Below are 26,425 nucleotides of genomic sequence, written 5' to 3'. Positions count from 1 at the left end.
CAGAGAGATAGAGGGATAGCAGAGAGAGGATCCCTCCAGCAAACTGGTGAGGAACTGCCAGACAAGTCATCACACTAAAGAAGATAGGGAAGATTATAAAGGTAGGAGGTAGCTCAGGGAACAGCAAGGGACTGAGAAGGACCGATTCTGGCAGTTCCAAATAAGGGCCCAGGCTGCAAACCAGTGGAGTTGATAGGCATGGGTTTCCCTACATACCTCAGCCTGGGGACTCTTAAGGTATGTCTACACTGCAATAAAACCCCACACAACACTGAGTTTCAGAACCTGGGTCAAATGACTTGGGCTCACAGGGCTCAGGCTGCAAGCTATAAACTGCTGTGTAGATGTTTGAGCTCAGGTTGGAGCCTGGGCTCAGAAACTTTGCAAGGGGGGGGGGGAGGGGCAGGTTTCAGAGCCCAGTCTCCAGCCTGAACCAGAACATCTACACTGCAGTTTTTAGCCCTGCAGCCCAAGTCAGCTGACTCAGGCAAGCTGCTGGTCTTTTACCGCAGTGTAGACATACTCTCTGAGAAGGTTAAAAAACGGTTAGCTACCTTTTCGTAAGTGTTGTTCTTCAAGATGTACTGTTCATGTCTATTCCACGTTAGGTGTATGTGCGCCGCATGCATGAGTGTTGGAAACTTTTCCCTTAGCGGTATCCGTCGGGCCGGCAGGGCCCCTGCCTGAACAGCGCCACTGCACCATGTATATATACCCCTGCTGGCCCGACCCCCTCCAGTTCCTTCTTGTCAGCAACTCTGACAGAGGGGTAGGAGGGCTGGTGGTGGAATGGACATGAACAACACATCTCGAAGAACAACACTTACGAAAAGGTAGGTAACCATTTTTTCTTCTTGGAGTGCTTGTTCACGTCCATTCCACATTAGGTGAATCACAAGCTTACCCCCGGAGGAGGGTAGGATCATGGAACAATTGATCGGAGGACCGTGCCACCAACCGCTGCATCCTCTCAGGCCTGCTGGTTGACCACATAGTGGGTTGTAAAGGTATGCACCGACGACCAGGTGGCTGCTCTGCAGATCTCCTGGACTGGGACCTGTGCCAGGAAAGCCGCTGAAGCTGCTTGCACCCTGGTCGAGCGGGCTGTGACCGCTGGGGCCAGAACACTTGCGAGGTCATAACGTGCCCGAATGCAGTCTGTAATCCAGGAGGAGATCTGCTGCGTCGACACCAGGCCTCTCATCCTTTCCGCCAAGAACAGCTGTGTGGATTTACGAAAGGGTTTGGTGTGCTCCAAGCAGAACGCCAATGCTTGACGGACATCCATGGTGTGCAGGCTGCGGTGACTCGGGTTCGCAGGGGGTTTGGGGAAAAACACCAGCAGACAAATGTCCTGGCCCAGATGGAACTGTGAGAACACCTTTGGGAGGAACTTGAGGTGTGGGCGAAGCTGCACCTTGCCTTTATGAAATACTGTATATGCCGGCTCTGAGGTGAGTGCCCTCAGCTCAGATGCCCTCAGCTCAGATACCCTTCTGGCTGAGGTAATGGCCACCAGAAATGCCATCTTCCAAGAAAGGTGGAGGAGGAAGCAGTTGGCAAATGGCTCAAATGGGGGCCCCATGAGCTTAGAAAGGACAACTAAGTTGAGACTCCATGGAGGGACTGGGGGGGGCATGAGTAAGGGAACACCTTCTCCAGTCCTTTAAGGAACCACCCCACTATTGGGTGGGAGAACACCAAGCCCCCTGAAAACCCCGGGTGGAAGGCGGAGATGGCTGCCAGATGCACCCTGATCAAGGACGGGGCCAGCCCCTGCTGCTTGAAATGCAGTAGGTACTCTAGAATGGTAGGCACCGGAGCCTGGTATGGCGGAACCAGCTGGGGCCCACACCAGCATGAGAACCTCTTCCACTTGGCCAGATAAGTTGCCCTGGTAGAAGGCTTCCTACTATCAAGTAGAACCTGCTGCACAGGGAAGTAGCACTGGCTCTCCAAAGTGTTCAACCACAAAGCTTCCACGCCATCAGATGCAGTGATTGCAGGTCGGGGTGGAGTTGCTGCCCTCCGTCCTGCAGGTCGGGGTGGAGTTGCTGCCCTCCGTCCTGCATGATGAAGTCCCGGTGTAGGGGCAGGGTTACTGGGGCTTCCACCAACAGCTCCAGGAGTGTGGTGGTGCCAGGCCGGGGCGATGAGGATAACCGCCGCCCCGTTCCTGCGCACCTTGAGCAGACTTTGTGCACCAGAGGAGGCGTGGGGGAAGGCGTATTTCAATTCCCCTCCCCACAGAATCACGAATGCATCTGCTATTGAGCCCAGGCTGCAGCCCTGGAATGAGCAGAACTGCGGGCACTGGGTGTTGCAAACAGGTCTACCTGGGGAAAACCCCACTTGCAGAAGAGCGAATACACAACGTCCGCTCTGAGCGTCCACTCGTGCATGCGGTACGACCTGCTGAGGTGGTCGGCCAGTTCGTTCCGCACCCTTGGGAGATGTGACACCTCAAGGTGAATGGCGTGGGCTATGCAAAAGTTCCAGAGGAGGAGAGCCTCGTGGCAGAGTGGCGAGGAGTGGGCTCTGCCCTGCTTGTTTATCTAAAACATAGCGGTCATGTTGTCCATCAGAACTGTCACGCTGTGGCCACTCAAAGTGGCATGAAAGGTCTGGCAGGCTAAACAAACCGCCCTGAGCTCCTTCACATTGATATAGAGCGACTGCTCCGCTCCCAACCACAAGCCCTGAGTCCTGAGATCTCCTAGGTGAGCACCCCATATGAGGTCTGACGCGTCTGTCACAAGCATCAGGTCCGGCCATTGTGCAGCAAAGGGGATGCCTTCACAAACCCCTGTCTGGAACAGCCACCACCACAGGGAGTCTAACTCATCCCCCCGGGGCTGTCACTACCAAGTCCAGGGGGTCCCTACCTGGGTGGTATACACGGGTGAGCCAAGCCTACAGTGTCCTGAGTTTCAGTCTGGCATGCTTGACCACATGTGTGCATGCTGCCACGTGGCCCAGCCGCCTCAGGCAGCATCTGGCCATTGTAGTGGGAAACTGGCACAGGGAGTTCACTGCTTGCTGGATGGCCAGCAATTGTGATACTGGGAGGCTCGCCTTTACCTGTACTGCATCTAGGACCGCCCCTATGAATTCCACTCTCTGCGTTGGAATGAGGGTGGACTTGGGGATGTTGACCAGGAGCCCCAGCATGTGGAATAGTCTCAGGGCCACTTGCACGTGGGACCAAACCTCCTCTCTGGACTGGAACACCAGGAGCCAGTCATCAAGAGATGGGTAAACGCGAACCCTCTGCCTCCGTAAGAAGGCCACCACTACCGCCATTCATTGTGTGAACATCTGTGGGGCCGCAGCTAGGCCAAATGGGAGAACTGTGAACTGGTAATGTTCTTAGTTCACAGTGAAGCGCAGGAATCGGCGATGCGCCGAGTGGATGGCAATATGAAAGTACGCATCCTTCACGCTGAGGGCAGCGTACCAGTCCCCCGGATCCAGGGAAGGGATGATGGTGCCCAGAGAGACCATGCGGAACTGAGCCTTGACTAGGAACTTGTTGAGCCCTCACAGGTCCAGAATGGGTCGAAGGCCTCCTTTGGCCTTGGGAGTGAGGAAGTAGTGGGAGCAGAACCCTTTCCCTCTTAGGTCCTTCGGTACCAACTCTACTGCCCTCACCTCTAGGAGCGTGTGAACCTCCTTTTCCAGGAGGTGCTCGTGAGAAGAGTCCCTGAAGAGGGACAGAGAAGGGGGGTGGAAGGTAAGCAGAGAGGAGAACTGCAGCCTGTAACCACTTTGCACCGTGCGTAACACCCAGCAGTCCAACATAATACTGGACCATGCATGGAAGAAGTGGGACAGGCGGTCCAGGAAGCAAGGAGATGAATCCGGTGACTGGTCCAGTACGCTGACCTCGAGCACACCTTCAAAAGCCTAGTTTAGGGCCTGCCTGAGACTTATGCTGGCCTTGGCTCCAGCCTGGCCTATTGGAGCTATTATTATTATTATTAGACTGCCTCCTATTATCCCCATTTTGCCTGCAGTAGGGCTCCTGCCTAGGATGAGGTTGGTAGTGATGCTGAGGAAGAGGCTGCGGCTTGAAGGGCTTTCTTTGGGTCACTGGGGTGTGCATACCCAGCGACTTGAGGGTGGCCCTCGAGTCCTTGAGGCTATGCAGCTTTGAGTCCATCTGGTCTGAAAAGAGCCCGGAACCTTCGAAGGGGAGGTCCTGGAGTGAGTTCTGGACCTCAGGCGGCAGATCTGACTCCTGCAGCCACGCCGAGCGTTGCACGACCATGCCAGATGCGATGGTCCTGGTTGCCGCATCCGCCGAATTCAAGGACGCCTGGAGAGAGGTCTTCGCTATGGCCTTGCCTTTGTCCACCAGCGCCGTAAATTCCTGTTGGGAACCCTGCAGGAGGCTGTCCTTAAACTTCCCCACTGCTGCCCAGGAGCTGAGGTTATACTTGTTGAGGATGACCTGTTGGTTAGCAATCCTCAACTGGAGGCCCTCTGAGGAATACACCTTCCTGCCAAACAAGTCCAGGTGCTTCGCTTCCTTGGCCTTAGGTGCCGGGGCCTGCTGCCCATGGCGCTCTCTCTCATTTACTGCCGAGACTACAAGGGAACTTGGGCTTGGGTGGCAAAACAAGAAGTCATACCCCTTTGATGAGGTGAAGTACTTGCGTTCCACATCTTTGGCTGTTGGAGCGCTGGAGGCCGGGGTCTGCCATATAGTCTTATAGTTTGACTGTATGGTCTTAATACGAAGAAGCCCTATTCCGGATGGACCCTCTGTGCTCAGAATGTTCACCATGGGGTCCTCCTGTTCAACCGTCTCCTTGGCCTGTAACCCCAAATTATGAGCAACCTTATGCAGCAGCTCTTGGTGGGCTCTGTGGTCTATTAGCGGAGGTCCTGATACCACTGTGCCTGCCACCACTTCATCCGGGATGACGAGGAGGTCAGCAGCTGCTCCGCTTCCTCCTGCTGGTCCCCTTGGTCCCCCTTCTCCCGAAGGAGGGGCATCCAGCTCGGGCCATGGGGCGGCACCGAATTATGTGCTGGTTTCTCTGGTCTCTCGCTTGGCGATGGTGCAGGCGGTCTGGACACCGTGGCTTCCTGCATGGAGGAGCGTCGGTGCGGGGACCAGAACTGGTGCACAGAGTAGCTGGCCCTGGAGGGAGCCCCTTGCCACTGGTGGTAGGCCCAGGGGGTCCTGAAGGGCCAGTGTCCCGGCCTGGTGATCTCTGCCGTCCAGTGCCCAGTGCAGGTAACTGTATTGGCCCAAGTCAGTGCCGGACTCTGGTGACGCCGAGTGCGAAGGCCACAGCGGTGCCGTCGAACTGTGCTGGTGGGAGATTGACGAGTGGCTTCTTGCCGATTGGGAATGGGACCAGTGTCAGTGCTCGCGAGACCGGGACCGGTGTCAGTGCTCCCGAGACCTGGACCAGGACCAGTGACTTCTGGAAGCCTTTGGCAATGGCCAGCTTGCCTTCTCCTGGTGCCGGTCTCTGGAGGGTGCCAGAGAACGTTGGGTCCCTTGCACTAATCCCGTGCGCTGACTCGTCTCTGGTACCAAGGCTTCCCCCTGCATCAGGGGTAACAGAGTCGGCAAACTCGACACTCGACCAGTCCCAACATCAAGAACGATGCCAGGACAGTGACCTTGAATGGTGCACCATTGCCAGCTTTCCCCTCAATGGCACTGCGGGCCTGGGTGCCAAAGGCTTCTCCCTGATCGGGAGAGGGCTCACCACCGACAACCTGATGAGGTCCTTCGCTGCCTGAAAGTTGTCAGGCATGGAGGGCTGATCCAATACTCCCTTGAGACTGTTGTCCTCACTGAGTTCACTTAGGACTGGACTCAGAGGGACTTGTGGTGCCAGTACAATGCCCATACCACTCTTTCCGGTGCCAGGGCTCTTAAATGGCACCTGTGTCCTTTGTGGGGCTTGGCCTTGGGCTGCACCAGGGAGGATGAGCGGTGCCAGGGCCTACTTTTCTCTGGGGCCGACGGCTTGCCTGGCACCAGGTCTCTTGACAACTTCGGGGCACTTCACACTGAGGAGGCTGGAGCCGGCGTCAGGTGCTCTGGGCCCTATGGCTGCAGCGCTCTTCCCATCAACAACTGCTTTAAGCGAAAGTCTCTCTTTCTTTGTTCTAGGCTTAAACAGCTTGCAAATCTTACACCTCTCTGTTTGGTGTGCTTCCCCTAGGCAACGTAGACAGGAGTCGTGGGGGTCACTAACTGGCATAGGCTTGCAGCACGTGGCGCAAGCCTTAAACCCGTGGGCCTGCAGTATGCCCTGTGGCCTGGGGCGGGTGCTGGAAGCCTCCAAGCACCTAATCTATTAAATGTCCACACAATAGAATGCTAACAAACTGATAGCAGCTAAGTACTCTAAAGCTAAGGGATTGCTTCTCATAGGAGAGCAAGAGGTTGCTCCAACGCCGCTGTGGATGGTAAGAAGGAACTGGAGGGGGTCGAGCCAGCAGGGGTATATATGGACGGCACAGTGGCACCGCTCAGGCAGGGGCCCCGTCGACCCGATGGGTACCACTAAGGGAAAAGTTTCTGACGCTCGTGCACGTGGCGCGCATATACCTAATGTGGAATGGACATGAACAAGCACTCGAAGAAGAACTAGAGCTGATTAGCCTGTATAGGAACTACAGAACTTCCGCTTCCCCATTATCCTAAAGACAGACTACTGAAGACCCAGCTGGAAGTGAGGTCAGTCCTTGACAAGAACTTCACAAATGCAGAGTTGGGCGTGATGGCATACGGGAGGATGGGGAGGTAAATGGAGCCAGGTTGGTATAGCTCCCCAACACGTCTCAAGCAGAACTAACAGATAAAGACCCCCATATTACACTGCTGCCTACTCCATGACTTCTTTTTCTTAGTGTACGTGTAAAATGCCTCAGGTTGCATATGACTAGGATTCATCACCAAATTTGGTCCGTGGGTTGGATCACTAGCTTCCCTGGTTTTGTCTGAGTACTGATGAGGAGTGTGACGTCAATACTGATCCATGAGCTTTCGTGGGCTACAGCTCACTTCTTCAGATGCATCCGAAAAAGTGAACTGTAGCCCATGAAAGCTTATGCTGAAATAAATTTGTTAGTCTCTAAGATGCCACAAGTACTCCCGTTCTTTTTGCGGAAACAAACTAACATGGCTGCTACTCTGAAAACTGATCCATGACTTATCCCTCTTATGCTTCATAATCAAAGAGATTTGTGTATATGTTTAGTTCTCTTTAAATAACTTCTACAGGTCCTTTTCATATTTAAGCTATGTAATCTAGTGGCAGGAAGATGGAGTTTCACAAACAATTGGAAAAATGACTCAGACCTTACAAAAGCCTTTTCAAAAAGGAATGTGCAAAGAAAGAAGATCCTTGAAAGAAAGAAAGAAAGAAAAGTTGAAATGACTATCAGATGGACAAACAGTAAACAAAAATCCAAACTGCTGGAGATAGAGCCAAATAATCCAAAATTTTAAAAAAATTGGATAGTAATGGAGTGTTACCCTGCCAAGAGATACTCACTGAATACCTCTTCCACTTTAAGCCATAGATCTTTCCTGAAGGCTGAAGACAGATAAGTTGAACTTACGGAGAGCAGTAAAAACCATCAGTGATCAACAAGTTCTTGCACATACAATCAGCAATTTCTGATTTAGATGGAGAACCCAACTGCAAATTTATAATAGGAAAGGGTTTGATATTATGGTCAGGTGATTTGAAAACTCCAACTGATGACGTCAAGTTGGAGCTATTAATAGCAGATAGGTCAAATGTGACAGAGCTTTTCTGATGACTTTTGGAAACAGATGGAAAAGAATGCATACAGGAACTCTTGACTCAGGTCTAGGAGGAAAGCATCTATCAGTGAGCCAGATCTCACCCTCTCCTGGAACATAAAGAAGATACTGCACCTTCTGCCATTACAAATGGGTCTATTTATAGTGCACTTCATCTGTAAAAGAGAATGAGGTGATCAGAGTCCTTGAAGAAACCACTTGCATGGGGTTGTGTACTTCCAGTTGAAATCATCTGTTATGCCTATCTTGTAGAACTGGAAGGGACCCTGAAAGGTCACTGAGTCCAGCCCCCTGCCATCATTAGCAGGACCAAGTACTGATTTTGCCCCAGAACGCTAACTGGCCCTCTCAAGGACTGAACTCACAACCCTGGGTTTAGCAGGCCAATGCTCAAACCACTGAGCTATCCCTCCCCCTAGCTAAGTACTCTCTCTCTGAGAATTTGAAGTGCTTGTGATTAGATCTGCTAAATACACCTTTCCCAACAGTGAATAAAAAGTAAATTCTCTGCACCAGGTCACCTAATACGTGGCTTTGTCACTGCTGGCCAATTCATTCCTGACTGGGGGAGGAGAGCTTTCAAAGGACATTCAAATCACTCTCAGCTCCAACAAATTATGCACAGATTGGAAATCAGAGGAGCCAAAAGAGTCTCAATTGTGAGATGGCCAAACTGAACTCCCCAACCAGTGCTCAAAGCATGTTACTATCAGAGCTGATAGAAAGACTGCGTGAAACTCCACCCAATGCATAGCACATACAGTAAAACCTCAGAGTTACGAACACCAGAAATACGAACTGACCGGTCAACCACACACTTCATTTGGAAATGGAAGTATGCAATCAGGCAGCAGAGACAAAAAAAACCAAATACTGTACAGTACAATACTGTGTTAAATGTAAACTACTAAAAAAATAAAGGAAAAGTTTAAAAAAAATTTGATAAGGTAAGGAAATTGTTTTTGTGTTTGTTTCATTTAAGATTAAGATGGTTAAAAGCAGCATTTTTCTTCTGCATAGTAAAGTTTCAAAGTTGTAATAAGTCAAGCTTCAGCTGTAAACTTTTGAAAGGTTCTACTGTAGAACCTCAGAGTTATGAACACCTCAGGAATGGAGGTTGTTCATAATTTTGAACAAGATGTTATGGTAGTTCTTTCAATAGTATACAACTGAACAGTGACTTAACACTTTGGAACTTTACTATGCCGAAGAAAAAATGCTGCTTTCCCTTTTTTTTTTTTTAAATAGTTTACATTTAACAGTACTATACTGTATTTGCTTTTTTTTTTTTTTTTTTTGTCTCTGCTGCTGCCTGATTGTGTACTTCCAGCTCCAGCTGAGGTGTGTGGTTGACTGGTCAGTTTGTAACTCTGGTGATCGTAACTCAGAAGTTCTACTGTACTGTATATATAGGTTTTGCCCAACACAACAGATAGTCCTAGACCAGTGGTGGGCAACCTGCGGCTCGCTTGCAGCCCATCAGGGTGATCTGATTGTAGACCCCAAGACATTTTGCTGACGCTGACCATCTGCAGCCCTGGCCCCCCGCAGCTCCTAGTTTCTGGCCAATGGGAGCTGTGGTAAGTGGTAGCCAGCACGTTGCCCACCGCTATCCTACACCTTTCCAGAGACAGCCAGAGGAAACCAAGTAATCATGCTACTACTAGTACGTTGTCTTTAACCAGCACTGCAAATGTCTCATTTTAAGTCCAGCAAATGGTGTCATAGGGGCAAGAAGTCATAAATTTCAGAAAGATCCTTATTCACAAATTAGTTTAGATATGAAGAGCCCATTATGACTCACCTGTTGTCCTGTATAGCACAAGCCAAAGACTCTCACCCATTTTAAACTGTTTCACACGTGAAATCTCAAAGGTGAATGATCTCTGAATCTCTTGATATCTGTTTGATTAGTTGAGGACTTGGAATCTCAAACAGCTCCTATGAACTCCAAGTCTCCATCAGAGTGAATGTGCATTTCTCAAGATTTGTCCTCAGTCCTCAAGACAATTAAAGCACAGACATCACCTGCACCAACCTCCAGTGACTCCAACGAGTCCTTCAAAGTTGATCCATGTTCAAACCTGAGCATCTTCAATTTCTTTTAGGATCCTGAATGAAATGAAAGGGAGCAGACATGTCTCCTCTTGCTCTTCTTCCCCTTTATTCTCTATATTAAGGAGGAAGTAGATTAGTCCACACATGAAGCGGTCTTCTCCTCAGATATTCTAGAGACCAGGAAGTCTCACAGATGGGTTTTGAAGCAACCTTCATTGCCAGCTTTGAAGATGTTCATAGCTCAGACATGCTGCACTCATCACAGAGAGGCAAATTAGCCTGCAAAGGTTTTTCCAGAAGCAGGAAACTATGCAGAGACTCCTGCTCTCTATGAGTACTGGGGGTAAAGGCCACATAAGCCATGCCCCTACTCCAAGTGGTGACCCTCACCCAGATTCTGAACATCACAATCAATCAATTACATCTATGTATTGCCAGATATGAACTTTTTAAACCCCCCTTTCTATTTAGATCCACCATGTCAGATGGCAAGAGTTGGAGAGGACAGGAGAAGATTGCTACTGAGCCAGATAAGAGAACAGATTCAACTATAAAAGCCATGCAACATTAGCAGCTAACGCTAACTCTGTAATGTGTTCAGCAGCTCTCTCATTCTAAAAATTCCCCTTTCTAAAGGTCAATGTCACAGGGCTAGTATCTGGTACAATTCCTCCCTCAAGAATGTTGAACTTCATTGTGTTGTAGCCACTGTTATTTAGGCCTGAATCTACACCTAAATCTTAGCAATCTAGGTATGTTGCTCAGGGATGTGAAAAATTCACACTCCTGAGAGATATATTTAAACCAACCTAATCTCTGCTATAGACACCACTAGGTCAACGGAAGAAGTCCAGCATCAACCTAGCTACTGCCTCTTGAGGAGGCAGATTAACTACAGTGACAGAAAAACCCCTTCTGTCGCTGTAACAAATGTTAACACTGACGGCACTCCAGTGACACTATAGTGCCGTAGCTGTGCCACTGTAGCATCTGTAGTGTAGACATATCCTAAGCTGCTTAACTACAGTTCTTGAACTTCAGTAGACATGTAGCAGTTTGGCCAGCATGGCATCTGCCAGCTTGGCTTGCCCTTTGCAGAGGGCAAAAAGATTATTAATTCAAGTTCTGTGAATCCAGTGCAATGATGAGTGGAAATTGTAACACCTCAACTTAACCTCACACCTTGCTTTCATGAATCCACAGTTGTGTGGGACTAGTATCACAGAGCTATCTGCACTTAATGTGGAGTTCTAGAGACCAATAATCCCCACTATCCTTACCCTATCCCTGACACATTACAGGGACTATGCTGCTTCCACACTATATCAAAGTCACCTTAATGGGCCCTTGGCAGACCACCCAAGCCATTTGGCATACAGCCCAAGTCACTTGGCCTCACTAGATTCCTCGCTCTACCCACTGCCTAAATACCCTGGCCCCTTGCACTTTGCGCAAAGTGGCCATCTATTCTTAGTTTCAAGATAGCACCAGAAACTACCTGGGAAATACTGAAAACAGTATTTAACACCAGTGTTACTAACCATAACAACTCTTAACATTCCCTAAAAAAACCCTGGCTGTCTGAGGAGGGTGCCAGCCTTTGTATCTCCCCCATATTACACAGCATGCTTAGGCTTCACGAGCTTGGGCCAACAGCTTTCTGAAGATGGTCTATTAGCGAAGCTGTCACCACATGTTGGGAAAACTGAAATACTCCCTGGCTTTTTTTTTTTTAAGTCCCCCCCACCTTTTTAAAAGAGGTTTTTGTTAAATGCTGAAGCCTTGCATGGCTCACAAACAGCTGCTGATTGATACCTGCAGCCCAGAGAAGCCCTGGAGAATAACAGGCTGTCATGGTGCCAACATCATACAACTCACAAACTCCAGCATCAGCTGCAAAACTCCCCTGGACATGAAGCACTTGGGAAAGTAAAGCAGCAAAGCCTGATTCCCTGGTGCAGGGCTCTGGGGGAACCCTCACAAAGCAGGGGCAGGGGCTTTCAGGGACAGGAAATGTTTCTTTCTACAATTCATGCTTTTGGCAGGGGATTCTTGTTTATATCACAGGATAAAACACCAAACTGTGAATGCCGTGCTCATCCTGGGAAAAGCCAAGCCAAAGCATGACCCTGGGCTGGATGGAAAATGTGAGCATGAACTGGCTTAACAGTCAGGCTGTGGTGGAAACTTCACTGTCCAAGAGGAGGTAGCCCAGAGGAGAGGCCTGATGGGAAGGGGGGATTTCCCTCAGTTAGGGGAGTTAGAGGCCCTTTGAGCTACCTCCTGATATGGCAGCACTCTTGCTTGGTTACTGAAGTCCTATTTGGATAAGATCTCTCCACTCATCTCAGCCAGACTCCAGGGCCCCTCTGTCCAGCTTCATTCACAGCTGACTTTAGGGATAGTTACGAGGGGACTGTCCCTCATGAGGGCTGACTTATATTGTGCCACCCTACATAGAACTCTGGATTCTCCACATTTTCCTGAGAGAGATATTTGCTGGGAGACTGAAGACAATCCTATCTCAATCCATCTTCAACTACATTTCCATCTGTAAAACACTGGGGGTCTTGGGCATAGCTGCTCATACGTCTGTCTCCTGCCGTAACTGAACCCCCTTCTCTTGCATTTCAAACACACTCAGCACTGAGCCATCTGTTCCTTTCCCCAGGAGGCTCCCTCATTCTTTCTTGAGACAGTGCAGATCTGGAAATCTCCAAAATGTTCACACTGAATTTAATCTCAGGACAGTCCTGGAGAGTTTCAGGCCAACAGAGGGAAAGTAGCTGACCTGCCTCAGCCCTCCAAGCCTAGGCTATAGAGAGGTGTCTCCATTTCTACAAAAGGGTGGGGAAATGCAGAAAATTCAGCTCTAATATTTCAGTGCCTCTTTTTGACCTGTAGGAATGGCACAGTTCAGAGATGAGCCCCTGAATATTTTTGTTTTTGAGCTAGGTGGTTCTGCCCTGAAAGTGATGCAGAAAGGACTCTCCTCTGCAAAACTTCCCGGTACATTTCTCACTTTCACAGCTCAAATTAGCTCCAAATTAATTCCACCAGCTATAGCACAGCAGCATGGCTTTCGTTCCCATCTTACTACCTGCAAGGCTGAGCAACATACAAGACTCCAGGTCCCTGTGTGGGGAAGAGCCAAGGATGGATAAAAATACTGCTGGGGGAAAAACAAACAACCCAGAGGACGGGGGAGAAGCCAGACATTCGTGGGATTCCCTGACAGCTCCATGCAGAAGGAAGGGCTGGGCTGGAAAAAACAGGACCCAGGTTCCTGCCAAGCTGTCTGAGGCCCGTCCTTTCCAAATCGCTCAAAGAAACAGCCAAGGCTCCCTCGTAACCCTTTCAGCACTCAACCGGGACGAAAGGCTGCTCTGGACATTAAACCACTGAATGCCAAATGCTACAGCCCTCTCCTTCCTCAAGAGCATTAAACAGAACAGCTGGGCTCCCCCCCAACAGTGAAACTCAGATGAGAACTCAGGACATTAACTCTACAAGCACCACATTGTACTGAAGGAGAGGATTAGTCATGTGGAAGGAAGAAGAGAGACCCAGACGCCACTTTGTAATGTGCAATTTCTGCAACCCCATAGGACATTTGAATAAAACCCATGCAGAGCAAGAAGAGAGAAAGGAGCTATAAGACAGCTACTGTCAGACACTAGCACTATTCAAATACCCCTATGCCAAGTTAAATACGAAGGAGCAAAAAAACAACAGTAGCTGTGAAGTTAGCCACTTAGCCAGAGTAACGTAACCAGCGATGGTAGCCGAGAGACATGGACAGGAGATGATTGGAGGAGTAAGAGAAATAGGATGTATCTATTTCAGAATGAAAAGTCCATACACGTTGCTGAGTTTTACATTAACTGCAACCACCAAAGACAAAGACCTGGACATCATTGTGGGCAGCTCAGTGTGTAGCAATGGATAAAAAAGCCAACAAGATGTTAGGATGCATAAGCAATGGGATGGAAAATAATGCTGAAAAATATAATGTCATTATATAATTCAATGGTATGTCCTCACTTGGAGTAGTGTCATCAGTTCTAGTCACTGCTATAGAAAAACAGAGTCAGACAACAATTAGAGGTCTGTAAAGCCTCCATATGGATACTGAAACAGTTGAGACTGTTTAGTTTAGGAGAAGACAAATAAGAGTGGGCATGAGAGAGACATTACTATGAAAGGTATAGAGAACATAAACTGAGCACTCCTATTTACTCTCTTGTATAATACAAGAACAAGGGGACATTCAATGAAATTGAAAGGCAACCAATTTAAAAAACTGATAAAAGAAAACCTTCACATAATGCATAATTTATCTGTGGAACTCACTGTTACAGCATATAATTAAAGTCAAGTTCTTACCAGGATTCAAATAAAGGACCAGACGCTTATGAGTAACGAGGAGGTCCACAGTTGGAACAGAAAATATTGTAAGAACTATTAACCCATTCTGCTTCCAGACATAAGCCAACCACTAGTTGATAGGAATTAGGAAGGACTTTCCCCTATGGATAAATTATTCTATTATTGCCCATTACAAGATTCTTGTATCTTCCTCTGAAACATCAGTACTGGTCGTTCCACATACAGGATACTGAAAGAGAAGGATCAGTTGTTTGATCCAAGATGGCAGTTCCAGTGTTTAGAATGGGTGGAAGATGGTTTGTGGAGGTAACTAAGTGAGCTAGCCTAGGCCCTTAATATGTAAGAAGGGACTGTGAGCAGATGGCAAATCTTCATCTCCCACTACATCCTCCTGATATCTTCCATCATGTTAGAGCTTGGTGACCAGGAGGGTTAAGCCCTGGGACATGTGAATGAGAACACCTCCACTGAAAGACACAAAGGGGTGAAGGCTGCATATTGAAAGAGATCCCACCACATTACCTCAAACGAGACTGCAAAAGGGGACTATAACTGCTCAGGGCCAAGCAGAGAAAGCAAGGTAAACAGGAGACAACTCTTCATTCAACCAGAGCCAGTCAGAGAAAGAGGCTCCCAAGTTCCTAATTCTATAAAGCCCTCCCAGAAGCAGCTGAGAGTAAAGGCCCCACTCACACAAGCTGACTTGTGCGCCACTCTGCCCTGCTGTGAAACCCCACCTCTTGCCTCCAGCTCACAGCCCCAGCACTGGCTCCTATATGCTCACTGCACTCGGCCCAAAACCCCCTTTGCCTCTGGAAAGGGTCCTGAGATTAATCTCATTTATTACCTCGGAAAAGTAACAGCACAGCAGCTGCCAGCCAAGTCCGATTCAAACAACGTCTGAGGGGCCGAGGCTGCAGGGCCAGGCCTCAGACTGTCTGGGCAAGTCATGAGCTTTCTTCCTTTCCTCTCCCAGAGGCTCCAGACAGACAGACAAGACCTAGGCTGTGGGAAGCAGGGTTCCTTCAAGATGGTGCCAACCCATGATGCTGAGGCTCAGAGTAGGCTGGCAAATAATAGGACCTACCATCACAGGCTTATCTAGTGTGATTTATCCAATATACAAACTATCAAGGCTGGTCATGCATCTCCATGTTTGACTAACCTGATTTGCTCCCACAGTTAGGTTGTCATCAGTGTGCATGGGGGCAGGACAAGATATGGGTGAGTGTAGGGATGGAGCAGCTCCACGTACCAACTTAAACTCATCCTGCCTCTAGTTTACACATGCCCAGACAGTATCCCCCCAACCTAGTGTGGTGAGAACAGAAGGTGAAAGTTCAGTTCAAAAATCTAGGTTTCTCAGACACACACTGCTCTTCCAATGTCACAGCCGAGGGCTGAGGTGCCAGGGTACTGCCAAGGGGAAGCTAGCAGGAGCCCAGTAACAAACTGTAACTACCATCCACTTCTAATCTCCCTCAGTCAATAAAGTTAATTGATCCAAGTCTTCAAGACAGAGAGGCCTCTAGTGGGATCAGAGCTCAAGGGCTACCTTGATGCAAGTGGTGGACCTTGACCTCTTGAGGTCCCTTCTATCCCTACATTCCTGTGATTCTACAGGAATGTGCCTGTCCTAATATAAGACATTTATCTGTCTGATAGGGACTCTTCTATGAGATAGGTTTCAGAGTGGTAGTCGTGTTAGTCTGTATCAGCAAAAACAACGAGGAGTCCTTGTGGCACCTTAGAGCCTAACAAATTTATTTGGGCACAAGCTTTCGTGGGCTAGAACCCACTTCATCGGATGCATGAAGTGAAAAATACAGGAGCAGATATAAATACATGAAAGGATGGGGGTTGCTTTACCAAGTGTCAGGTCAATCTAACGAGATAAATCAATTAACAGCAGGATATCAAGGGAGGAAAAATAACCTTTGAAGTGGTAAGAGAGTGGCCCATTACAGACAGTAGACAAAAAAGTGTGAGGAACAGTAGGGAGAAATTAGTATTGGGGAAATTAAATTTAGGTTTTATAATGACCCAACCACTCCCAGTCTTTATTCAGGCCTAATCTGATGGCATCCAGTTTGCAAATTAATTCCAGTTCTGCAACTTCACATTGGTGTCTGATTTTGAAGTTTTTGTTGTTGAAGAATTGCCACTTTTAGGTCTGTTATTGAGTGACCAGAGAGATTGAAGTGATCTCCTACTGGTTTTTGAAAGTTATGATTCCTGATGCCAGATTTATGTCCATTTATTCTTTTGCGCAGAGATTGTCCAGTTTGGCCAATGTACATGGCAGAGGGGCATTGGTGGCACATGATGGCATATATCACATTGGTAGATAGTGCTCCCGTATTTTTCACTTCATGCATCCAATGAAGTGGGTTCTAGCCCACGAAAGCTTATGCCCAAATAAATTTGTTAGTCTCTAAGGCGCCACAAGGACTCCTTGTTGTTTTTTCTATGAGATATTATTCCTAACACAGTGCTGGCCATTGCAGGCAGCAAGACAAAGTCATCCACAGAGGACACTGAGCTGGGGCCACTCCCAATGACTTCACAGATGGTAAATCACAGACAGCAGCACCAGGATAACCTGCGCCAGATTTACCTTCTGCTAAAGATTCTTCCTTCCCCACCCTAGGCATGAGGTAGCACAACCTGCTACTGGCAGGAACAAGAGGGAAGCACATGGAGGTGGAGGTGGAGAGATTGGGGTGTAAAAAAAGGGAATTGTGTGGGAACTGCAGTGCGAAGCAGATAGATTGTGCTGTGCAATGCAGAGAGACAGCCCATTGTTACTCTGGCCCTCAGAGAGGGGGTGGGAGGAGACCAGGAAAGGGAAAGGCACAGACAGGGTCAGGGGAACTCGACAGACAGGTGGCTAAGATGATGCAGTGCTGGAGTCAGTAGGCTTGGCTGCTCCTGTTCTGGCACTTGTGTGCTGCCTCACCAGGGAGGTGCGAAGGTCAGTGTAGAGTTTGCTAAGGCTGAACTGAGGGACTATTGTGTAGCACTCAGTAGCTGCTGCTCTTGCCCTACATTTCCTCTGGGAGGGATCACTGCAGTTCAGGCTTCTCAGCCTTCAAGTTAGCCTGCATCCAGTTTGTGTGAAAACAGTTAGGCCCTGCTCATGTGGCAAAACAGGGCATGGGGCAGTGGGGAAGTTGTCCACTCCTCACACAGGACTGTGGGGCACCTAAAGCAAGGAGCTCAAAGACAGCAACTCCACATTCATCCTCGAGACACAGGGATACAGGAAAGAGCAGGTCTCAGATGACAAAAAAACAGCCTCTGCCCCCACCCCAAATCTCTGCCCTTGGCTCCTCCTCCCTTTTCTCATAACTAGAAGCCACCCTATAGCAAACTCTACCCCATGGCTCCCTGTTGCTGCCTCTGCCCTGCCTCTGCGATGCTGCCCAAGCCAACTTGACCCCAACCCTGCTTCAATCCCCATGCAGGTTGTCATCATATCTTGCCTTAATACTTTGGATTCCCCAAATCTCAGCTCATTACACCAGTCTATGTAGAATGCTACTACCTCAGTCATCTGTACACAGCAACACAGCCCCATTACCTGCCTTTCCTCCCATCACCACTAGAGCCCCTAGTTTCATCATATTTTAATTCTTCTCAGGATCCAGTTGAAGATTGTCCTTGTTTTTATAATCCTTCATTAACTCTGAGCTGATTCCCCCTGTGCTTAGCTTGCCTATTGCTGGCATCCACTCTGTCTCTCAAGAACGTATTGTGCTTATCTGTCATTTTTGGGTGTAGTAAGAGAGATTGGGGGGGGCGGGGTGAGGATTCAGGGAGGCAGCCAGTTGCTGTCAAAGATTGCTGGGAAAGAAAACAGTAATTTAAAACCCCACATCTCCAAAATTTAAATAATTTTAGATCCTACCCAAAATGGGAAAAGAGAAGATGCATCCCCCTTCCTCATAACAAAAGGTACAAGTGCCTCCTGGATACCAAGAATCAAAGCCACTCCTCTCATGCCTTTAAAGATTAGGGAATTCCTGGGACCAATTTTGTCAACCACTTCCAAAAACTTCCAGCTTTTCCTTTGACAATTGCTGCAAGGTTGCTTATTCATTGACAATACAAGAATATAACCTAGAGGGTAATAGGGTAATAAGGAATAGCCAACATGGACTTGACAAGAACAAATCATGACAAATCAACCTACATTTCCTCCTTTGACAAGATTACTGGACTTGTGGATAGGGAGAAGCAGTAGACATGATATATCTTGACTTTAATAAAGCTTTTAACACTGTCCCATAAGGCAGTCTCATAAGCAAACTAGGGAAATGTGGTCTAGATGAAATTACTCTCAAACTGGCTGAAAAACTGTAGTCAGGAGTAGTTATCAATGACTCACCATCAAACTGGGAGAACACATCTACGGGAGTCTTACAGGAGTCTCTCTTGGGTCAGATACCATTCAATGTTCTGATGAATGACTTGGATAATGGAGCGGAGAGAATGCTTATAAAGTTTGTGGATGACACTAAGCTAAGAGATGTTGCAAGCACTTTGGAGGACAGGATTAGAATTCAAAATGACCTTGACATATTGGAGAACTGGTCTGTAATCAATAAGATGAAATTCAGTAAAGATAACTGCAAAGTGCTACACTTAAGAAAAATCAAATGCACAATTACAAAATGAGGAATAACTGGCTGGGCAGTAATACTGCTGAAAAGGATATGAGGATTATAGTGGATCACAAGTTAAACAGGAGTCAATAACATGATGCAGTTGTAAAAAGGGCTATTATTCTTCAGTGTATTAACAGGAGTCTCATATGTAAGACATGGGAGGTAATTGTTCTGTTCTATTCGGCAGAGGTGAGGCCTCAGCTGGAGTACTGTGTTCAGTTCTCGGCACTACCCTTTCAGAAAGATGCGGACAAACTGGAGAATCCAGAGGAGAGCAACAAAAGTGACATAAGGTTTAAAAAACCTGATCTATGAGGAAAAGTTAAAAAAACTGGGTGTTCAGTCTTGAGAAAAGACAACTGAAGATGGACCTGATAATAGTATACAAATATGTTAAGGGATGCTATAAAGAGAACAATGATGAGTTGTTCTTCATGTGCACCAAGGGCTGGACAAGAAGTAATCTTAATTTGCTGAAAAAGAGATTTAGATTAGATATTAGGAAAAACTTTCTAACTATAAGGATAGTTAAGCACTGGAATAGGCTTCCAAGGAAGGTTATGAAATCCTCAACAATGGATGTTTTTAAGAACAGGTTAGACAGTATCTGTCTGGGTTTACTTGGTCCGGCCCCAGCATAGAAGGGGTATGGACTTGATGACCTCTTGAGGTCCCTTCCAGTCCTACATTTCTAAGATTTCTCTGAACAACGGTATGGTCAACTCCATACGCTTTGATTCTGGAGTAGTCCTTCAAGACCTCTTCTTCAGAGAGAGTTCCAATGACTCCAAGTCTCTCTTCAGAGCAGTGGATAACAGTACTCAGAACTCTGCACTCTGAATTGTCCAGCAGCTCTCAGAAATTCCCCTTTTAATTTGTAGGCAGCTCTAAAGGTTTTGGCTTCCATTATTCTGGCCTTTTGATGCAGGCAGCCATACAGACAAGACACCCCCCTCCAAATGAAGAGTCTCGAGACATCTCTTCTGCTTGCTGTGTGCTCTGGAGATAAAGGCACCACAGGTCAAACACTCTTTGAGGGAATGTACCACTCGCAGGCATTGTAAGGCATCATGACTACCACTGGCAAGGCACTACGGTATGAATTATTTGGAGGGTTTTACATATAAAATAAATAAATTTTTATATATATAATATATATATATATAGATATATATATATATAATATATATATATATATATATATATATATATATATATAAAATATATTTATATATAAAATACTTACAGGCACTAAACTACACAACTGGAGTGAGGCAATAGTTCTGGGGCTGCTTGTGCCAGAACAGAGCAGGGCATTATGGGGGTGGAGATTTTATAACCATGGATGGATTGTCAGATCTGCAGCTATGCACGTGCAGCCTCTAACAGCGAAACTGATTCAGAGTGATACCATGATCATGAGGCCTACAGCAGAGATCTGCAAAGGAAGGAAGAGTCCTACTGAGTAGCCCTTTGCCCTGTTAAACCTGGGGCCCATTCCTATTGGTACAGTCAGTGTGGAGGAGGAGATGGAAGAAATACAGGGTTGCCTGCACTCTACTGCTCTCGGAGGCTACACAGGAGAGGAAGGAGGCTGTACACCTGTTGGATAGGTTCTTTATTTGGATTAGGTAATAATTCCCTTGGCTGGGTTCCAAGAACAGAATTGCTGCCTCTCTCAATAATTCTACACCCCAAGGCAAACACTGTACTAGGGCAGGCACAGGCCAGGAATTCATTTCTCACATTCCTCTTCTGCAGGCAGGGGGAAAGGCACTGACTGGTGAAACAAGAGCCGCTTAGCCTGAGCTTTCCAGTACAGATTTCAATCCTCCTGTTGCAGGGTCCATTTGGGGGGACCACCCAGAGCACACTCCTTCCCCCTGTGCCCCTCAAGTTTTATCAGCCACCATCCAGCAGCTTTCCTGCTTTTAATAACAAGCATTACTAATTATTTGCACTTAATGTGGCACTTTCAATCCATAGAACTCAAGCACTTTAGAGGGTTAGGCTCCTTATCCCTATTTTACAAAGCAGAAACTGAGGCAGAAAGGGAGGAAGAGAAGCAACTTTCCTATAGGTAGTCGGGGCTGAACAAGGAATAGAATTCAGGAGATCCTAGTCCTGTACTCAATCTTGTACAAAACAGCAGCCCTACTTAGCTCCTAGCCTCAGTAACGCCAGCCAAAGCCCCATTCAGAATCCTTTGGACACATCCTCCCTCTCCCACCCTTGGGCAGTTATCTCCATCAGAATCACATAAAGTCCTCTGTTCAGAGTCTGAGGGGTATATTAACCACTAATACAAATTCCTATGCTCTCATTTGATTAGAAAAAATGAGGAAAGAGCAGAAGGAAACTACTGAAAGGGAGACTCCCATGAAAGAAGGTCTCTGCTGATTATTCCTTTGTCTTCAACCTCCCCGCCAGCTTTGCATCCAGGGAAAAGCCTAACCAAACTCAGGCCCTGATGGAGTTTTCTGTGCCATCAGGTAGGAAAATGTGCCCTGGATAAGTGCTTGGAGGGAAACTACTTAGAGAGATGTCCCCTAATCATCCAACCTGCCCAGCCCCTCTTCCTCCCTTCACCATGGCCCTGCCACCCAGGGCTGACGAGGGGTGCGGAAGCTGGTACAAATTACCGGGACCCGGTGGTCTGGAAGGGGGCCCGGGGCTGGTTTCGTAGGCCTTGTTTAGCTGGTCCGCCCTTGCTGGGGGGCCCGAAAAAATTTTTTCATCGGGGCCCGAACCCGCTGTCAGCGGTCCTGCTGCCACCACCTGGGACCAAGGGCTATTTTCACGGGCTGTGTTTCTGACGGAACTGGGAGATGCTGGGAACTGTGTTTCTTTACAGCTGGAAAAAAGATTTCCTGAGCAAGAAGCTAATGAGGAAAGTGAACAAGCTCCTGGCCCTTGTGCACTACATCCATCTCTCTTAAAAAGCCAGAAGCAGCCGGATTAACTTACCTGACTGCTGAGGAGGTAGGCTTGCTGTCAGTTGTGGAAGTATCTGGCTGAACAGCCCACATTGACCCTCCTGTGTTAAGTGCTGACCGGTGGCTGAGAGGGAAGGCTGTGCTCCCTCTGCTTACAGCTCCGCTTGCCATGTTCAGGTTTGTTAACTAAAAAGACAGACGAAAATACATCAGACACTACAAAGACCCAAGAAAGTAACTGCTGGTGGCTCGGAGAAAGATACAAACCATTGGCTAGACAGTCTGATAATGGAAGAAAGACACCTGTAGACAGGGCAGATGAGAGGTGGGGGAAGCTGGTACAAATTACTGGGGCCTGCTTTCCCCGGCCCTGTTTTACCGGTCTACCCTTACTGGAGGGCCCGAAAAAAAATTTTCACTGGGGCCTGAACCCGCTCTCGGCGGCCCTGCCTGTAGAAACCTTCCCCTCCTCCCTGGAGAAAGGTTCTCTTGGACTAGAGCAAAGCTGTGCTGGCTGCATGAAGCAGTGAGGAGGGCCACTGTCAAAGCCACCCCACTCTGAATGGCTTCCAGCATCAATGCTTCATTGTAACACATCCACGCAGTGGAGCACTGGAGAGGAAAAGGGCAAGGGCAGGGGCAGAATTCACAAAGGAAAGCAGCACTGGGTCCTGCACCACTGATTATAATTCAGAACAATGAAACCATGAAAGTCATAAACCAGCTGCAAGTATTTACAAAAGCCAGATGCTCATCCCTGCCCCCTACTTCCCCAGGTCACTGAGCCAGATCACTCTATAGATTTATAATTGACCCATTACCATTTTACTTACATAAGATTCCCACCAAATTGTGTCCCAAATGGGAGAAATTTTCCACCCCCCTTGAAGCTGTTCACCCAATTAGTTAACCAGTCAATTAATGTCAGCTCTGAAGTGCGACAGGGGTTGTTGCATTTGCTTGATCAATTTATTAAAAAATTGCATACATATTTAATAACACAAGTATTACTTGTTCAACTGTATCTTTCTCCCATTACCCTTTTTGGGCCACTCATCTTCTTGAGAGTGCAAACTCTGAGCACACACCGGCTTACTATATTTGAAGAGCACCTAGCAACAACGGGGCACTGATCCTAACTACTGCAATGTAAGTATTAAATTGCAGACAAAAAACTATGTTAAAAGACCATTATTAAGGTTGCTAAGTCAAGTACTCATAAGTTAGGGAATGCTAGAATTTAGACTGTTCAGGCAACCTTAATTCAGACCCCGTGTGTATATGCTTTATGATATGGTCTTTAATTACATGATCACATACTATTTTTTCCACAGGATTTCTGCCTCATTCAGTGAACAAAATGGACCTGCTCTGGGGATGAATCAGGGTTTGTACTGAAGGAGACTGTTGTATGCAGGACACCTAGGTTAAGGAAGCTGAATGCTGACCTGGAGAACTGAATTCTATCCCTGCCTCTGCCACAAGGTTCTTGTGTGATGCTAGTCAAATCACTTAAACCAAACTTTTCATAGGTGGTCACTGATTGTGTGTTTCTCATTTTCTGGGTGCCTACTTGAGGCCTTGGGGTCTGATTTACAGAAGTGCTGAATGCTCCCAGCTGCAGCTGAAGTCAATGGGATCTGTGCTTTGAACATATAAAGTGCTGTATGATGCTAAAGTATTCTGAAAAATGAGATCCTAGGGGTCTCAAATTGGACATTCAAAATTGGATATTTTTTACCTTACTCTCTGTGCCTCAGTTTGCCATCTGTAAAATGGGGATGATAATACCATCACCTCACTTCACTTCATAGTGGTTATGAAGATTAATTAATTGTTTGTCAAGAACTCAGATACTATGGTGAGAGCACTGAGAAAAGCCCATTTTGAGGAAAGTAATAATTCTGTCTTCAGAGCAGTACAGTAAATAAGGCCTGGGGCCCCACACTGAACAATGAGAAGACAAAATATTGAATAGCAGCTCTTTAAGTAAGCACCATCTGTTCTGTGCACTGAATGAGATGGGTCCTCTGGAAAAAACAGCACGCGATCATCTAATTAAAAACAATCATAATGCATACACACAAGTGGGCCAAATTAAGGTTGCACAGGCAACCTTCCTTCTGGTATTTTCTAGCTTTTGAGTGCTTGACATTGCAACTGTAACTGTGTTATTTTAGTATAGTTTTTTTGTGTGTAACTTCCTAGGTTTTTAAAAAACAAATTGACACCCTCCCTTCCCCTACAAATTCCATCATATGGCATCATATTAACAATCACATGGATGATCAGCAGGGTTGGAACCTTTACATCTACTGTCCAGATCTCTGTCACTTGAAATACTGGAGTAACTAAGAGCAGTAGAGGATGTCAGCCTCTATGTGGACCAGCACTAGAGGGGACAAGGCACTAGTGGGCATAGACACTTCTGCCCATACCCCCTAGTTGACCCCTTCTGTCCCATTCCCTCCTAGTCCTGTCTCTTCCCCACCCCAGTTCCTTACTTTAGCCAGTCCCAGTCTCCATTATTCAGGTTTGTCATTCCAGTCCCAGTCTCCTTACGCAAGAATACCTAGTCTCATCCTTCCAGAGTCCCAATCTCTGCTCCAGACTCTCAACCCCACCTCTCCTTGCTCAGTCAGCCCCAGCTCCCCTCATCCCTGGCTCCTCATTCAATTGGTCTCCTTTTCTCCACTTCTTGTCTCCAGTCGCTTGTCTCCTCCAGGACATCACCTCGCCAGGCTCCTCACCCAACCTCAGAGCCCATCCCCAGCTTCTTGTCCCACCCTCTTTACTGGTTCAGTCTCAGTTCTCTCCCTGCATCCTAGCTCCTCATCAAATCTGTTTTCCCTCCTTCCCACCGCCCCACTGGTTCCCAGACCCAGTCTCCTTGCCCAGTGAATCCTAGTCTCTTGATCATCCCATCTTTCAGTCCCACTTTCTCCTCTTCCCCCATGAGCCTCCAGTCTCCTTGTATTTATTTACTCCCCATTCCCAACTTTAACTCTCATTTTTCTGCATTTCAGTCACGCAGTTTCCTCCTCCATGCTGCCTGGGCCTAGCAGGTGGTCATGGAACACAGGAGAGACAAGCTCCCCACTTTCTGTTACAGTGCCCAGCCCTGGCCTAACCCACAGCAGCCCACAGCTGCAATTACTGAGAAAGTCCTGTTAAGCCCCAAGATGGAGCATTTTCAGTATGGATGGCCGCTTCAGGGAATATAGCTGCTAGAATCTACGAAATCTCTAATGAATATATTCAAACTGTACTTTTTCAAAGGCTTATAATTTGGCCAAATTTCAGCAGATTTTCACAGGGATGATGCAAAGGCCAGCCACTCACCTGCCAAATTTTAAGTCCCTGCTCCAAAGCATGGGGAAAATAGAACATCTCAAAGAAAAAACTGCCAGAATTTTTAAACATGCACAAACCAACATATTTCTCCTAGTCTCATTTCCCTGAAAACATAAGCATTTTCATTGAAAATTTCCCCAAAAAATTCAGCCTGAGGCAGATGCCTGCCATGGAAAATTTCAGCCCAAACAGTTAAAGTTTGGCAAAGTTATAAGCAACTGAAAACATGGTCTTTCTATGGGAAGTCTTATGCAACTTAGTTGGTGCCACCAGCCCTGCCCATACCAATAACAACAAAGAATGTTATTTTAATGACTTTCTTCTGAGAGAACAAACACTGAGCCCTTCTGTAGCTTTGTATAAATATGAAGCATTTATATTATGGTAGCAGCTAAAGATCACAAACCAGACTGGACCTCATTTTACTAGGTACTGGACAAACATTTAATAAATGACAGTAACTGCCTGTAAACAGTTTACAGTCTACAAAGACAAGAGATAACAGGTGGATGAGGCAAACACTACAGGATGTGTACAATTCTTAGCCAGTCAGTAGTAGTGATGAAAACGCTGCTAGAGAAGGCCTATGCAGAGGGGGCTTGATCCAACCCATCCCTCAACACACCAATATCAAGCTCCATTTAGTGACATGTATCACCTCTCCACCCCCAATCTGATACCTTGGTGCATTTTTCCCTCTGATATTGTTTATTTTAAAGCTGCCTTTCCAGCCAAAATAGATGAGAAAATAGCCAAGTGTGAAAGGTAAGGATATTTCACACATTCCAGCTAGACAGGTGTTTAAATTACAGCAGGATCAAATACAGGCAATGGATTCAGACAGAACCAGAAAGAACGTAAAGCTTACTTACAGACAGCCCACCCACTGGGTGCAACGGCTTGTTTTTACTGCTCCATGCTCTAGTAAGTTTCAGTTGCTAAAATTAGCCTGCAAGAGTCTTGGCATGGCAGATTCCTGGGTACCCCTTCACCTCAGTGTCTGTGCCAAACAGCTAGACCTTGATTTTCCTAGTGGTGACTGTCATTACTGGTTCTGATAAACTGCCCACTCTCTTTCAGACACAGGGAAGTGTTTAGCAACAGATGAGTTTGGACATGGAAGAGCACAATTTGTAGTACCCAGCCCAAAGGCTGCAGCAGAAACTACTTATAGAAAAATCTGCTGCTTCAGGGATGGAAAATGGAGCAAACAG

At 47.2% G+C, this 26,425-nt stretch overlaps 1 protein-coding gene across 8 annotated transcripts in view; it reads right to left on the bottom strand.

Moving 5' to 3' along the window:
- Positions 1 to 26,425, bottom strand: part of TTLL5 (tubulin tyrosine ligase like 5) — a 234,727-nt gene that overhangs the window by 83,294 nt on the left and 125,008 nt on the right. For all 8 annotated transcript variants that reach the window (XM_050955655.1, XM_050955657.1, XM_050955660.1 and 5 more), the window contains one exon: positions 21,889 to 22,043. In XM_050955655.1, coding sequence (XP_050811612.1) covers positions 21,889 to 22,043 — 155 coding nt within the window. The remainder of the gene's footprint in view (positions 1 to 21,888; positions 22,044 to 26,425) is intronic.

The sequence above is a fragment of the Gopherus flavomarginatus genome, chromosome 5 (genome assembly GCF_025201925.1).
Source record: "Gopherus flavomarginatus isolate rGopFla2 chromosome 5, rGopFla2.mat.asm, whole genome shotgun sequence".
Lineage (NCBI taxonomy): Eukaryota > Metazoa > Chordata > Testudines > Testudinidae > Gopherus > Gopherus flavomarginatus.
Note: the sequence above shows the minus strand (reverse complement) of the source record. Positions and strands in the feature narration are given on the sequence as shown.